This window comes from Geospiza fortis, unplaced genomic scaffold (assembly GCF_000277835.1).
Source record: "Geospiza fortis unplaced genomic scaffold, GeoFor_1.0 scaffold55, whole genome shotgun sequence".
NCBI lineage: Eukaryota > Metazoa > Chordata > Aves > Passeriformes > Thraupidae > Geospiza > Geospiza fortis.
In genome coordinates this window covers 7,988,103-8,003,795 of record NW_005054308.1, presented here as the reverse complement: position 1 = coordinate 8,003,795, position 15,693 = coordinate 7,988,103, and the positions used below count along the sequence as shown (strand labels likewise).

Sequence of the window (15,693 nt, the reverse complement as noted above, 5' to 3'; positions counted from 1 at the left end):
TTCAATTTTGGAAGCCTTCTCCACGGCCTCAGGTCAAATGCAGTGTTCTCTTGGGGGTCAGTGCCTGACAGCACAGAAATGCTCAAATTCTGCCCAGCCAGGTTCCAGCAGTGCCCCCAGGCCTGGCTGCAGGACGCAGCTGTACCCACCTCACTGTTGCTGTAGCGCGCGAGCTCCGAGATGAAGCGGATGTGGTCGTCTCGGATCTGCACCATCTGCTCACAGATGTTGTATTGGGGGCTGATGCTGCTCTGAGTGCACGTCCACCTGGGCAAAAAGAGCAAGGGTGTCAAGGACAGGACACAGCTTCCACTCAGACAGCCCAGGGACAGCTGCTCTCTGCGCTTCAACGTGCTCCAGGCACGCCACCCTCATGGCGAATGTCAGCCCTGTCGTCTCTCTGGTGTGTGGGGTTCTCCAGAGGTGGTCTCACACAGCAGGATGGGGACACTGGCCTCACCTCTCAGCCTGATGTGTCTGCTCCATCCACCCTGAAGGCTGCTCTCCATGTGGGCTCACCTACCTCAAGGGCAGAGATGGCAATCTCCCAGACCACCACGGGACAAGCTTTCAGGAAAGGATGGACTTCAAAGACCTGCACTGTTTGCATCCTTTCTGCTAAACCTAAGAATAATCATCCCCCTAAAGGTCTTCCTTCCAGGTCTGGGTTGCACTGTCTTCTCCTGCAAAGAAAAACTCTGCAAAGAGCTAGCCCTCCCATTGTTTTTGGTTCTGGCTCATGCTGCCAGCTCAGTGAACAACCCTGAGCACAAACGATGAGCAGAATTAGATTTTCATTTGAATTCACCCATATGTACCATGTGTGTAATGTCATCCTAAAAAAAGGCAGCCAAAGGCACAGTTGTATGAAGGAATGGGACAAACCAGGTCTATTTAATTTAATATCTCCTTTCTCCCTGTAATGTATTAACCCCAGATATAGAACCAGAACGGCTCCACCAAAATGTTTTGTGCAACCAATTGTCTACCAGTGAGATTCTCATGTCTTACTCTGTCATCACAATGTAGAAGTTCAGATTATACTTTTTTCCACCTAAATGATTGTCCACATTATGGTAGTCCTGTTCTCCAACTCAGACGGCCCATTCAAAAGGAAGGTGAGAAACCTGCCCCTGATATGGACATACCCATATCCCTGCACTTAACTGCACTTGTTGCCAGTATTTGTGGTGGTGGTAAAATGGAAATGCTGTGCCACGTCATCCCTTGTGAAATCCATCCTCCCCCAGTCCCCAGTTTGGCTCTTACCCGTTTCCATGTGCTGCCCACTGGACAATGGGCAGGGTAGCAGGACTGGCCAGGGCTGCCCCAGCCCTCCCTGCCACACACAACCTACTCCACAGTGCAGAGACAAAGCGCCATGCGGGAAAAACACCAATTAATTCCACTTGCACGGAGACAAGGAGGGAGAGAAAGTGACAAAAACAATGTTAGTAAGAAATGGGGATTACATGGAAGCACCTTGGCAGAGTTAGAGTTGGGAGTCCCATGCAGTTTGCTGGGAAGGCAAGGGAGTGAGGAAGAAACATTGGTTAGTACGGCATGGCACACAGACCTGGTGAGACAGATTTCAAAGACAGACATTAAAATTGTGCACAGGTAAAACAGCCCATGAGCTATCTCGGTTTTGAGATGAGAAAATGAGGAATGCTGCTGACACACGTTTTGTTGAAATGTGCTTTCTGAATGATTTGGGGTTAAAAGGAGCAAATCTTCAGACAATTTTTCTCTTTTTTAAAAAGAGTTTTCAAAAGTATTCTTTAAATTCACATTACACACAATATTTTTTTCTCTTCTTTTCCCCCCCAATTTTAATTGAAAACTTTTTGCTCAGGAGTTTTGCCATACTGTTTGCAAACCTCTCCTGAACAATTAACAGGCACTTTTCAACCAGTTTTTGGGAGGGCAGGGGAGGAGGGCTGCTCCTGGCAGGCAGAGAAGCCAGACCCTCTGGGGTGGAAGGGGACGAGCAAACAGAAGCCATGACACTGCAGGTTAGTTCCTGTCCTGCTGGAGAGACAGCCCAGCCTGGCTGCTCCTCAGAGACACCAGAGAAATCACATTTCCACCCAAGACAGTCCCACAGGTGGAAGGCCACTGCCTGCTGAAAGCCTGGCTGCCACCCACCACTGCAGCCAGGCACAGCTCACACAGGCTGTGCTCACAAGGGGTTGCAAACCTTATTCCAAGGATATCCAAACCTAACAACACTCTCCTGGCAATCACTGAGTGTGATGCAAGGCTACAAACACCAGTGGGGCCTTTCACGTCCCTGCTGCGACTGAAACAATGTCTGTGGATTCATCTGATGGAGCAGCAAACTGCCTGTGAGCCCAGACCACTCCTGAGCTCTCCACTCCTGCTCTTCTCCCACAATATCCAGAAACACAGAATCATTAAGGTTGGAAAAGATCATCAAGTCCAGTCTTTGACTGATCACCACCCCATCAACTAAACCAGAGCAGTGAGTGCCACATCCAGATGTCAGGGCTACATTCAGTCTTTTCCAGTTCATTAATTTCCAGAGCGTCTGAGCCTCTGATTCAACCCTTATGGCTGCCATCCTTCTTCATGAGCCCTGCCTGAGCTAGAGGAGACACCCTGGCTACTGCAGAGATCCAGTGCTGTGTTCATGCTCTGGAGGATTTTGTCCTTGGGGTGCAAAGTGTGGATTAAAATCTCCCCAGAGCAGGGACAGAGCTCACACTCACACAGCTCGCACGCACCCGGCGCTGCCCCAGTCCATGCCCCAGCCACCCTTCCTTCCTCCTGCCTCCCTGCCAGCCCCTCCCAGCCCTGCCTGCTCCCAGGGGATGGTTACACAGAGCTGGGCAGCTGGCTGCACCCCCAGGCCCATCTGAGGACATCTCCCCATGCAGGGACAGGGAGGTACACGCGGGCACACAGAGCTGGCACGCCGGACTCACACCCCACAGGGACACACACACGGGCACAGGCCTGGCACACCTGCAGGGCTGCAGCCCCCACGGCCCTCAGGACACACACAGAAGCCAAGAGACATTATGGCAGGCACTCACTTGGATTTGTTCTCCTCATAGTGAGCACTGGTCTTAATGTATCTGGCCAGTTCTATCTGCATATCGCCGAATAAAGGAACCACCTGCAGCTGCTGGAAAAGAAAACAAAAGATGGTTGAAACATGGCAGAGAGAGAGAAAGAAAGAGAGAGAGAGAGAGAGAGCCTGGCCCCAGCACAACCCAAGGGACTCCAAAAAGGCATGCTGCACCTCTGAAGCTTTGCCAAGTGTCAGGATGTTTGAAGCAAAGTGCAAACCTGGACCCAGGGTCATTTCACACCTAGGAAATGACTGAGAATGATCACAAGGCTTTCTGTGGGAGGAAATCACCCCCTGTGCGTGCTCTGGAGCCCTGGGCTCACTGCTACCAGGCTGGTTATGGCCAGAATGGGTCAATGCTGTTAACAGCCAGAGGAAAGGCTCTTTTTACAACAAAAAGAGAGAAATGTGGTCCTGAGCAGGCCTGATTGTCTCCCAGCCTAATCCTCCAAGAGAACAGAGGGATGAAAAGCCAGCAAGTTGCTATTCTGGACACCCAGGAAGGTGCCAGCTTTCCCCAGGGACTCAGCACTTGTGACGTGTCTTAAAACTTCTCCATGAAGAGAAAGACACAGGGAATGCAACATGGCTCTGCTTGCCCTTCACATCTCAGAAGGTTTGGGATGGGAAATAAATTCCAAGTGCTCTGAAGATACCTCAAGCTCAGACAGGTCCCTCCTTCACTAAACCTCCACCTGCAAACAAAATCCAACCAAGGGCTACTGACAGCTCATCAATAAAATATGAAGCTTCAACTTCACCCAGCTACAAAAAGCCTTGCCCCAAAATTCAGGGAAGATGGGGGCAAATTCCCTGTCCTATTATCACACACTTCTCAGGCTGAGCTGTGCACAGAATGTGTAATGCTGTCATCAGGGATTCCCACTGGCACTTCCACAAAAGGTTTAAATGAAGGGGTAGTTCATTTTCTCCACTCAAATTCCTGGGCAATCCACTAGAAATTTAATCAGAAGGCAATAAGCAGATGTAGTGAAGGAGTAGTTGGTCTTTCCTTATTGAGATCTGATAGTTTGGAGTGGTACTTTTCTGGTTAGGTGAGACCACAGATGCTGGAGAAGTGCAAATGGAAACCAAGCTGGAAAGGAGAAAGTTACTCCATGCAATGGAAGGATTTTTACCTCATTCTCTGATGGCCCACAGCACTCTGCAATGAATAATAAACCTGTCTGAATGCACCAAGATGACCAAACTCTACAGATTACACTGAAGGCTTGATTTAGAGATTTAGCTGAATTAGCAAAGCTGAATCAGGGAAAACCCTGAAGACTCTAAAGAATGATGTGATAAATCACCTTTGCAGAGCAGTCTCCCCAGTGATGGGAGGTTTTTTAAACACCTCATCATTGCCCTGTCCATAAGGTTATGGTGTCTGTGGCCCCCTGCTCTCAGGGCTGTCCCCAGGAAATGGAGCAAATTGAGGTAAACAGGTCCCCACGAGCTCAGGGGAGGATGCACTCCAACCTTCATCAAACCTGGGCTCACCTCCTCCCTGCCCTGCACACACCCAGCACATCACCCACAAACTGAACCTCAGGGCAGGAAGCAGGGAGACATCCTCTATCCAACACCACCACCAATCTCCTCACCCAGGCTCCTCACCCCACCTCTGGGGGAAGTACCAGGCAGGATCCACTGTGCTAGAAGAGTGATGGGAAGGAGCCCTCTGTGCCCTTCCACAAATCATCACCTTCTCATTTTCCCTCATCTGGAGCAAGTCTTGGTAACAGCAACTAATCTTTCCATCTCAGGGGAAAGATTAATAAAGGACTCAGGAAGGACTCCATCTGCTCCATCTGGGAAACTCTTCTGCTGTCCCCCTGCTCCTTGCCACCAACCCACTTGTCTTTTGCTAGATCCTACCATGCCTCCTACAGCTGACTTGCTCCAAACCCAAAATGCCTCCCAGTCCCAGCCTGTGCCCAGAAGCAGTGGAAAGGAGCCCACACCTTCCCTGAGGTGCTGTGAGGGTTCTCAGCCCTCCTCTCCACCAACAGGGTTATCCCAAACCTTTCCTGTGCTGAGTGGTGCCAGGGCAGTGCAGCCTGGCCTCCAGCTGTGGATCAGACCATGGCCAGATGTGCTCCAGCAGAGGGAGGTTTGTGGCTGTTCCCACCCTGCCCCTGGGAACACCCAGGCTTCATGGGCCTTTCCCCAAAATCCACATCTCAGATCAGACAAAAATGGTTCATCAAACCAGAGTGACCCTTTGAAGATCTCACTGGGCACCTCCAAGTGCCATTTGACACAAACTCCCCCAAGAGCTTTCCCTGTGCTACAGGGAGCAATTTATACATGAAATAAAACTGCCAGCTGTGTCCTCTGTCCTCAGCCCAGCAGCTTGCAGAAGGAAAGAGAAGCAGAACCATCACCCACACAGACCTCAGCACACCAGCCAGGTTTGCTGCTGGCCTGAAACCACAGAGACTGCAAACCTGTCTCAGGAACGTGCAAAGAGACAGCAGCCATGTCAGCTGGGCACATCCTCCCCTCACCCATGGAACAGCCTCTCCATCCTCTGGCCCCTGGCAGGGAGCAGCCAGAGCTGCAGCTCCCACTGCAGAGCCAGCCCTGCAGCACTGAGGGGCAGCACTGCTCCCCTCACCCCTGCTGCAATTCCACTCCTCAGCCTTTGGCCTGGACAGCTTCTCAACCCTTGGGTTTTTGGACCTGTAAATGATTCCTGTGGTTTGGTTTTTGCTGTGCAGTGGTACAGGCTGTCAATCCACCGGTCTGCAATAAACACCAGCCTCACACAGACAGCTCACTGACCTTGAAGAATTTGTCTATTTTGCTAAGGTTGATTCTCTTCTTGGCATCCAACTTGTAAATGTTGCTGACATTCCCATCCATGAGATACAGGCCAAACCCCATCACCTGGAGAAGATGGAAAGGCAAGGTTTCAGCAGCATGAAGTCAGCAGCACAAGCCAAAGACAGTGCTCCATCACTCAGCATGAGGAAAGACCAATTCACGTTCCTGCTACCACCTGATCCTCATGAGGAAATGTTTAAAATGTGCCTGTATCTGCCAGGAGGCACAGGGCAGGCAGAGGACACATAATGGATTGCTTCTGCTGTCTGTGCAAAAACACAGATGCTTCCCTTGGTTATTTGTTCCTCCTCTCCCCACATAACAACAACCCAAAAGTTTTCTCCACCCAAAGGCAAAAGTTTACTCCTGAAGAAGAATTTCAAATATTTTCCTGGATTGATTCTCCCCCACTCACTAATTCAGTACAAATCATTACAGAGTCAAACTCCCCACACATCAGAGAACCTGAGCTGACTCACACCCTTGTAATGAAGTTTTTATGGTAATAGTGACTGCAATCATTGCCAAAACTGACTTACAGCAAGGACAAATACACCAAATAAAGAGATATTTTGGCATGTTTATCTTGAGAACTCTTTACAGCCAGAAAAACAAACCTGGGAGCATCTGCCCTCTGCAAGGAATTATTGCTGGGAATGGGCATCAAGAAGAAAATTCTGGGTTACAAAGTTGGTGGCGATTTTACAATGTCCTCTGCAGTTACACGGGTCAAGCCCATGATCCTGCACTTGCATGCACAACACAAAAACCCTTCCAGCCTTGGGGGATGTAGGGCACCCACCAGTGCTCTCACCCACCATGTGCTGGGCAGTGTCTCTGCAGAAAAGGGATGCATGTCAGCCCAGAGGAGCAAAAAATCAAGAAATTGAAGAGAGATGTTGTCCTAGGAGTGAATTTCATTTTACCAAAACAACAGTGACTCTACGCAAGCACCCAGCCCCACAAGCATGGCCAAACCTCACCTTTAAGAGCATGTGCTTCTCACTGGGGGTCAGATACATCTTGTTTTCATAGTAATCCACACAGATGTTGACAATATCAGCCAGCAACTCCTCATAGCCAGGGATAACCTCTAGCTGTTGGTGCAGACACTGAAACACAACAGAAGCCACATTATCCATGTGGGCAGAGGAACAGCAGAAACCAGGCAGGAAACATTTTAAGGATTAAGAGTGGAACAAGAGGTTCCTTCAAAGCTCATTTATGCTTTTGTTAAGTTTACCAGCAGAAGACTGAGCTCATGGTACTACCTGGAATAAACAACCTTCCTCTGTAGGACAGCTCTTCTTCAGACTGATCACAGCACCCAAACATCAGACAATGAGATGTAAAGGAGGGTGGCTCTGAGCAAAGTGTCTGACTCCTGTCTCTGGGATATTTTAACTATTCAGCAAAACCAATGGAGCCTGTGAAGTGTGGAGGGCCATGGGGGCTGAGCTGCAGTCCCCATCAGCTGCAGGGGATGGGGTTCCAGCAGAACCTTCACCTCCCAGAGCTCTTCTTACATCTTTTAGACCCTGATCTTTGTCTTAACACAGAGACCTTCAAAGCCACCCAGGATGACACATGAAGAGACATTGCTAGAATTACACAGCCTGACCAAAAGACCACCAGAGCCAGTGGCAAAGACCCAACAGCTGCTGCCACAGTCTGGTCTGAGGAGCTGTCAGCCTCAGCAAGGTCACTGCTCCTCTCTACCCGTGGAAGGTTCAGTGGCTCAGAGAAAAAAGACCTGCCTGAGTGATGCGGTTGTGGTTTGCCAGGAACATGGAGAGGTTCTGGGACTCCTGGATGGACTGGGGGTCTGCCATCTTCCTCAGGAACTGGGCAGCTCTGGAAGGGACAAATCCAACATCACCAAGGGTCACTCAGCCAATGTGAGACTGTCACCACCCACCTTCCCTGTCTGACCTGCAGCAAAGCTGCAGTGTCAGATCCCCCTCCATCACAGCTCTATTCACCAAGAGGGAACTGAAACACAACAGGGCTCAGAGATTTGCCTAAATTCACAAAGAGAGCCTGGGACAGCACAGAAACCCCATCACCAGCCCTGATGTCCTCCTGCCCTCACTGCTGGTCAGACCAGGCACAGTCCTGTCCCCATTCCCGCCACTTTATCCCCTCTCACCTTTTGTAAGCAGAATGATCATTTTTCACACTGCACTTCATGTTCTTCAGCTCATCCAGGACAGCAAACATGTTGATGAACTTGCCCAGAGTGAGGAGATAGGCCTCGGACACAAAGTCCTTCCTCCTCTCGGCGTGGCACAGGCGCTTCACCTCGCTGCAGAAGCGCTCGATGGCCTTGCGCTGCAGGGCAGGGCACAGGGTCATGCACCACCAGGGAACCCCCTCCACCCCACCAGCTCCTTAAAAAAATTTTTTTTTGGCTGGGGATGGAGGGTCTGAGGTTCCTCTCTGCTGTTCCCATCCAATTGTTACAAATCACTGCTGACAAACACGCTCAGTGCTTGAGGGGAGAAAGGGGCTTGAGCTCTCCAACCCCAAGTGTGGGATGTTCTGCAAAATCAGGCTGCATTTTTTAGCTGGGACATAAAGGCCTTACAGGATATAAAACCTAAAAATTATTGTGAAACTCAGCTGCAGCTGGTTATAATGCAGGTGGCGATGGGGAGCCCACAGCAGCTGTGACTGCCACATGGCAATGGACAATCAGCTCTTCACATCAGCCAACATCCCCAAAAACAGGAGCCTGTGACAGCCTTAGCTCCAAACAGTGGGGACTCTGGGTCTCCATGAACTTGAAGGGCTGAGCTGTGCTCATTCCCAAGCCGTATAAAAGATTTGGGGCCGAGCAAGGAACACACAGATTTTCCTTCACACAGGTCTCAGGTTTCTGCTCAGGTGGCTGCAAGGGAGAGACCTGCTGGGGGTTGTCCTGGCAGGCAAGGATAGCACAGCCCTGCTTAGGATGTTAACACCAAAGTGAATAGATTATTTTTGCCTCTCTCCTTGATCACTTACCTGAAAATACATGAACTTCATAAGCTTGGTGACTTCTGGCTCCAGGACTTCCACTGTTTTCTCATAAATCTCCACTCGGTTTGGCTGCTCATTACATTTCACCTGCATTGCAAAGAAAACCATCTGTGTCAGCATCAGCTTCTAAGCCAGCTGTGGCTCACTGTGGCACCACCTTCTCCTTGCTTCACCTGGAGTGCTGTCCCCACCCAAAGGCAACAGAAGAACCTGAGAAGCAGCTGGTAGTCAATACAACAGGTGAAAGCAAAAGGGGATATTTCAGACCTGAAATTTTCTCTGTGCATTCTAAAAAGGCACAATCCTGATTCTGGGGGATAAAGTCTCCTAATGCATTTTTCTGGCATGGAACACAAGCATGGAGTCTGGACCTGCTGCATAATATTGTAGCATGAACTCATCTGAGATTTGTGTTGCAAGACACACAAGGCACCAGGTTACAGCTCTGCCAGAGCCTCCCTGGGATTATTCTGGTTCTGTTGAGGATCCATTAAAAATCACTGGGCTTGTCTGTGGCTGACAGCAATGAACTGAGTCACTGTCACTGGGCTCCTGGGAAGCTAAATTTAAGGACTTACTCAGTTGTCATCCATCTCACTTTCAAAACAGTAACTTGGAGTCATTATCAAATGCACAGGGAAACAGCAGCTGTCCAGGGCATCCTGCTGCCCTGCTCTGCTTGTGTTTGCAGCTGTTGCTCCCAGGAGGCTCTGATGGGGCTGACAGCTCTGCTGCGCGTTCAGTAACCCAGCAGCTGATGCTCAGGGCATGGGGGGACACATCAGCCAGCCTGGCATGGGGGATGCTGCCAAAGGAGCCTTGCCCTCCCTGCAGTGGGCAATCCAATGTCCCTGCCCTGCTGTTCCACACTGCAGCCAGGCAGTACCACAGAATCCAGAACATTCTGAGCTGCAAGGGGCTCACAGGGATCACCAAAGCCCAGCTCCTGGCCTTGCCCTGAGCATCCTACCATGCACCAATGGCCATGAGGATGCAGTGGGGGTGGGAGGAGTGGTGCACACTCAGGAGCAGGCTCTGTTCTTCACCGGTGAAGCCACAGCCTCTGATGCAGCAGGGAGCTGCACCTGACCAAGCAGGGAGATTGGGGGGCTGAGCACAGGACCCCCCTGGCCACATCCATGTGCCCCATGGCAAGGCACAGGGGTCACTGCAAGATCAAACCTGGTCAAGGTGTAACTGAACCCTCTGTCATGGCATTCTCTGCTCCTCCACCACACACAGCACTGAGAGCAGCCTGAGGGGAGCACAGGGGGAAGGGGCAGGGACCCCACAAGCTGCTCAGAGAGGCACAAATGTCACAGGGAGGACACCACACCAGGTGATTTTAGTGCTGCCTTGCCATCAGCTTAGCCACAGCCTTCTGCTGGAGTAGCCAGGGGAGGCAACAGCAGCACGGCAGCAAATACAAAATACCCAATCAACAGGAATCTCCTCGTGGCTGGGTCTCAGCATCATCTGCTTTGGTTTGCTTTGCTTTTCCTGTTCTTCTGCCTCCAAACTAACCCACAGCCAAGACAAAACCCAAGAGGGGCTCTGGGAGGCCCCCTGCCTGGGAAGGGCTGGGCTACCTGAGGGATGGCTCGTGAGCAGCTCCTCCACGTGTAGAGCATCACGGCGTACTCGTGGCCTTCCTCCAGCATCTCATTCTGAAAGACAGAGGGGTGCAGGTGGGACAGGGCAGGCACTGGGGGCTCAGCAGCCTGGGACACAGCTGGGGGACTCACCATGCTGGAGTGCACCGTGGCCTGCTCGATGTACCTGGCAATGCCTGTCACAAAGGCGTTCCTGTCTTCAAAGTTTGTGTCAAAATTGGCCTGTGGGCAAAACAGAGAGGTGGGGGTTAAACACAGCTGGTTGTTTGCTCACCTGGTACAGCCTGACATGGGATTGCTGGCAAAAAGCAGAATTAGTAGCGCTCCTGGGGCATGGGAGGAGCTTGTGATCTATTTGAGGTGCTGCACCTCTAGGTCTGAAGTAGTTTCATACACACACACACCCTGAGATGCTTTGGAATCACACATGGTTGTCCTGCAGGGAATATGTGTGGAAATATGGCAGTCAAGACTGACATTTACAATCCTTGTAGAATCAAGCCCAACTTTACTGCAGCCACAGCAGAGAGAAAAGCTAGAGCAATTATTCTAGGGATTTTAGCTTGGTAACTCAAAGACAGATGCAGCCTTATTAATTTCTGTTTGTGCCCTGGCTGCTGGGGGAAGACCACATCCTGTCAGCAGGAAGGCCAAGGGATAAACACAGAGAAAGGGCAGGGAATGAGCCGTCTGGAAAACATAAATATGAAAGTCAGCCTTCATCCAGGTGCTATTATCAGTGCTACTGCTGCTCTTGCAAGCACAAACAGTTGTTGGGACAAACATTTGTTCTGGAAGCTGTGATACAGTTTTGGGTTGGGACAGGGGAACAAGAAACTGCAGAGGCAGGTTGGGAATGGAGAATCAGCTCCCCTGGCTCTCTGGAGAGCCCTTCACATGCCCTGTGCTTGGTGATTTCCCCTGCCAAGGCTGGCTGATGGTACCTGCTGCAGGGCAGGGCACACAGAGGCCCCAAGCACCCAGAGCTGCTCCTTGGGATGACAGCAGCACTGCAGCCTCCACACTCACCTCAGTAACTGATTTCCTGAGTGGGAAAGCTGGGAGCACAGACCTGTGGCCACAGGGCTACTCCTCTTAGTGCCTCCAGGACATCACATGTGACCAATGTGACAACAAAAGCTGAGATTGCATGAGCATTTCTGGCTAGCAAGGGGAAGGGCTACACACAAACTGAGTATAATGAGGAAACAGGCTTGGCCAACATCTCCAGGTCCAGCTCAGAGGAGGTTTTTAGGCCCAGCTGTGTGCACAAACTCATGGCCCTGAAAGGAGGCTGTGCCATAAGGCTGAACCCTGAGCCCCTCATGAGACACAAACCAGCAAAAATAAAAATTTATTGAAAGAAGAGATAAGCAAATAACTACATCAAGATTTTTCAGGGAGAGCTGAAATTTGAACAGCCCAGAATGACCTTTGGGTCTGATAACCCATAGAGACACCAAAGCTGTGGAATGAGCCCGGGCTCTGAGCTGCTGTAATTCCAGAGCCCTGCATACAAGGCACAGCAATCCCAGTGCTGGGGTATTTATACACTGCCACGGGCGAGCCAGCAGCTCAGGAGTGGCAGGATGGAGAAAGGAACCCCCTATTATATTTAACCCTGGGTGTGTGCCACAGGGCAGGGTGTGGTGGCCAAGCAGCAGAGGCATCCCACTGTGGGAGCCGTGCCCTGGGCCCCTGCCAGGCTTTGCTTGGTGAGTGCAGCTGCAGCTAAATCTGAGCTGTTCAGGGCACAGAAGTGGTTCTAGCAGCTGCCCTCCCTGCCATGCCAGCAGCTCCAGCTGTGCTGGAGGCACAGGCCAGCCAAAGTCAGGCAGGACTTTGAGCCCGCCCCGCTCAGTTCGATGCACGCACGATCGTGGAAAGGAAGCACAGAAATATGTGCACAAATAAACATCGCTGAGAACTTTCTGCTGTTATCACAAATCTTATCTCCTGCTTCCCACCCATTCATGCACCCTGGTCCTCGTTTTCACTTGGCCTTAAAAGTCCCTTTCACCAAACTCTGGTGCTTTCTCTTTAAAGTCCTTGGGAACAGATCTGTGGCTAGATCTGAGTGTTTCCCTCGACACGCTGAACCCCGGATGTTTCCAGCTGGTTCTCACAGCACTGTGTGGCCCCGTGCTTTGCATGAGCCACTGGAACAACCCTCCCTCCGTCCCCTGTGCCTCGGGGGTACCTGGTACATGATGGAGGAGGGAGGGGGCTCGATGCATGGCTGCTGGTCTGGCAGGGGCAGCTCCTCCAGCAAGTCCACGTTGGACAGGGCATCCTCGAGCGTGACGTGAGTCGTCATGGCTGCGGATGTTCAGCTCCCCTGCTACATCCAAAGCAAAAGAGAGGGTGATAGGCAGACAAGAAAACCAGCCAGCAGGCAGGACACTGAGTGGGAAAGGACAAAACCAGAGCACAGCTTCCTGGCATTGCAGGGGACAAAATCCCAATTTGTTTTCCCTTTTCTTGTGCATTATACCACATCTCCATGTCATCTCTCTCCTGTGATTCAACAGCAGAGCCGGAATGCAGAATAAGAGAAACACAACTACCCACCCAGGCACTTCTCTCTTAACTCTATGCAAAACTCTCTCAGCCAGCACAGCTGGGTGCTGCAGGGCAGCTCCAGCAGCCCCGGGTGAAAGCGTGTGCCCTGAAATGCAAAGCAGGGCTATCAAGAATATCTCCTGAAGCTGCTCGGTTAGAGAAGTATGACAGATGCTGACACTCACATGCCTTCCTCACACACATGAACAGCCCTGGAAACTGTAAACAACCAACTGCATTAAATCCCAGAGGTGAACTGGAAAGGCTTGAGTGCTGTGCAGGCAAAGCTGTGGCACTGCAAGCAGCAAAAAAAGAAGTTGCTGTTAAATTTCCCTACTTTTACCACTGACGTGGCATCCCCTGCCCAGTCCCAGCCTGCCCTGGAGCTGCCAAGAGCTCCAGCTGCAAAAATGAAAATAAATACACAAAATAAAATCAAAGGGAAGCATTTCTGAAAGTCCCCTGGTGCTCACCCCAGGCAGGCACCCAGTGGGAAGCACAGAACAAACCTGTGTGTCCCTGCCTCCCCTGGCACTCACCTTGGCTGTGAATGTCCAGGCACGGGGGGATGGTGCTGTCACCCAGGCTGAGCCCTTGTGTAATCACAGCCACAGGGCTTCCCCAGTTAATGCCTAATCCTGTGCAATAGCTGTGGCTGACCTAGAGCCTGTGTCTCCCAGAAAAACACCCTGCTGCACTCAGACATTTGGAGAGAGAGAATTCTTTAAATATTGACACCTGACTCCATTAGAAAATCACACCCCCTCCAGTGCTTCTTGCCTTACTCAGAGCCTGTCTAGTTTGAAATGTGAGCCTTTTGAGTTTCGTTGCTCTGATCTGCAGGACAGTAGAGCTCCCTAAATCAAAGTTCCCATTGAGATACTCACACATTTCAATATAACACCCTGCAAGCCAGCTAAGCTCTTTGCCTGCCTCATTACAGAGCATATTTTCAAATCCTTTAATCATCTCTTTGGCTTTTCTCTAAGCTTTTGCAACTTTTTTTTTTTTGCCAGACAGGGTAGCAGGCAGGACACAAGGCTCTGGCAGCGCCTGCATAAGCACCAAATACAGCAGAACCACAGCAGCTCCTTTGGTCACCACTGCTTCCAAGAAAATGAGTTTGCCTTTTATTTCCAGCATTGGGAAGGATAATGGCTTTGGCACATCCATGGACTGGCACCCAGCAAGGGCCACAGCCAAGGGTGCACTCCTGGGGTGGCTTCACGTTGGGTCATGTGAAGGAAGGAGTCTGCAGCTGTGCCTCATCACTGTGGGCTGCAGGAATACCTATGAGCCTGACAAAACTCACTCCTGCTCCACAAATGCCTCCCCAAGGCACCAGGCAGCTGAGAAACAGGTTTGGTTGTACCTGCAGCTGAAGCAGCGTTAAATGAGTGCCTGGAAAATACCCAAAATCACAAGCAGCTTTTCCCTCTCCACACTCAAATTTCTGTTTCCTTCTTCCCCCCTGTCTGGTAAGATGGTTTCCTGTTACAAATTGTAGCAACTGTCAAAGGCAGACATTACATTTCTGCAGCTTCCTCCCTGCCTGCCTGGGGCTCCCTGGGCTGCTCTGCCCGGGGGGAGCTCAGCCTGCCCAGCCCCAGATGGACAGATGGACACAGACCTGCCCACCACGCTCCCCCACCATCCTCCAGCACCTCAGGATCACCACTGGCATCCCAGAACAACACTCCTGGCTACTCACTCGTGCTTCATTACACACTTCAGGCTCGAGAAGGCAAAACTTTTCATTTCATAGCTTTGAGGGCTTTGTGGCTGTTTATTTGGGCTCATTCCCCATTTTTCTCTAAGTGCAATTCTAGGGCCATTTGTGCAAGGTGTCTGTTTGCTGTAACCAAAGGCACTCCTACAACAACCCTGTGCTGACACCCAAAGAGCTCAGCAACTCAAGGGACAAAATTATTGCTGCTGTTTGGGCCACCCCAGGAGAAAGAGTACCAAATGCAGCATCAGGACCTGCTGTGCCAGGCAGTGCCCACACCTGGGAGGCTGAGCCAGTCCCTTCCCTAAAAATGTTGCACCCAAACAGGCAGAGAGGAAGGGTGCAGAAATACAAGAACAGAAAAGAATGAATCAAGTCATTGCAAGTGAGGGGTGCAATCAGCCACCAGCCCACCCTGTGCTTTGCCGTGGCTGAGTAGTGCAAGGACCCAGATGCAGCTGGAAAAACTACAGACTTTGAGGGTTTAATACATGAGTTTTTATGGGGACTTCCACCTTCCAACCCACCTTTTCTTAAGACCACCCAGGAACCCACCACCAGCTACAGGGAACAGTGTGGTCAGCCAGGACTTCCCCTGGTGTCCCCAGCACATTGCCACAGAGTGTGTGACAGAGGGGCCATCAGTGTGGTCAGCCAGGACTTCCCCTGGCATCCCCAGCACATTGCCACAGACAGAGTGTGTGACAGAGGGGCCACTGGTCCAGGGCCAGCAGACCTGGGTCATTCAGCACCCCAGATCACCCAGAGAGGATGGCAGTGAAGCCCCACTGCCCCAGACCTGTGCTGCCCTCCCTCACCCTCCTGCAGAGAGGGTTCTA

At 51.2% G+C, this 15,693-nt stretch overlaps 1 protein-coding gene across 2 annotated transcripts in view; it reads right to left on the bottom strand.

Moving 5' to 3' along the window:
• Window positions 1-12,880, bottom strand: part of CYFIP2 (cytoplasmic FMR1 interacting protein 2) — a 43,942-nt gene extending 31,062 nt beyond the window's left edge. Inside the window, exons 1-10 of one of the 2 annotated variants that reach the window (XM_005418766.2) lie at window positions 12,764-12,880; window positions 10,696-10,785; window positions 10,540-10,617; window positions 8,936-9,037; window positions 8,079-8,260; window positions 7,687-7,783; window positions 6,913-7,041; window positions 5,888-5,992; window positions 3,060-3,151; window positions 150-267 (exon numbers count right to left, since the gene is read on the bottom strand). In XM_005418766.2, the coding sequence (XP_005418823.1) occupies window positions 150-267; window positions 3,060-3,151; window positions 5,888-5,992; window positions 6,913-7,041; window positions 7,687-7,783; window positions 8,079-8,260; window positions 8,936-9,037; window positions 10,540-10,617; window positions 10,696-10,785; window positions 12,764-12,880 (1,110 nt within the window). The remainder of the gene's footprint in view (window positions 1-149; window positions 268-3,059; window positions 3,152-5,887; window positions 5,993-6,912; window positions 7,042-7,686; window positions 7,784-8,078; window positions 8,261-8,935; window positions 9,038-10,539; window positions 10,618-10,695; window positions 10,786-12,763) is intronic. The other variant, XM_014312216.1, reaches the window with a different exon arrangement.
• Window positions 12,881-15,693: the final 2,813 nt, after the last annotated feature.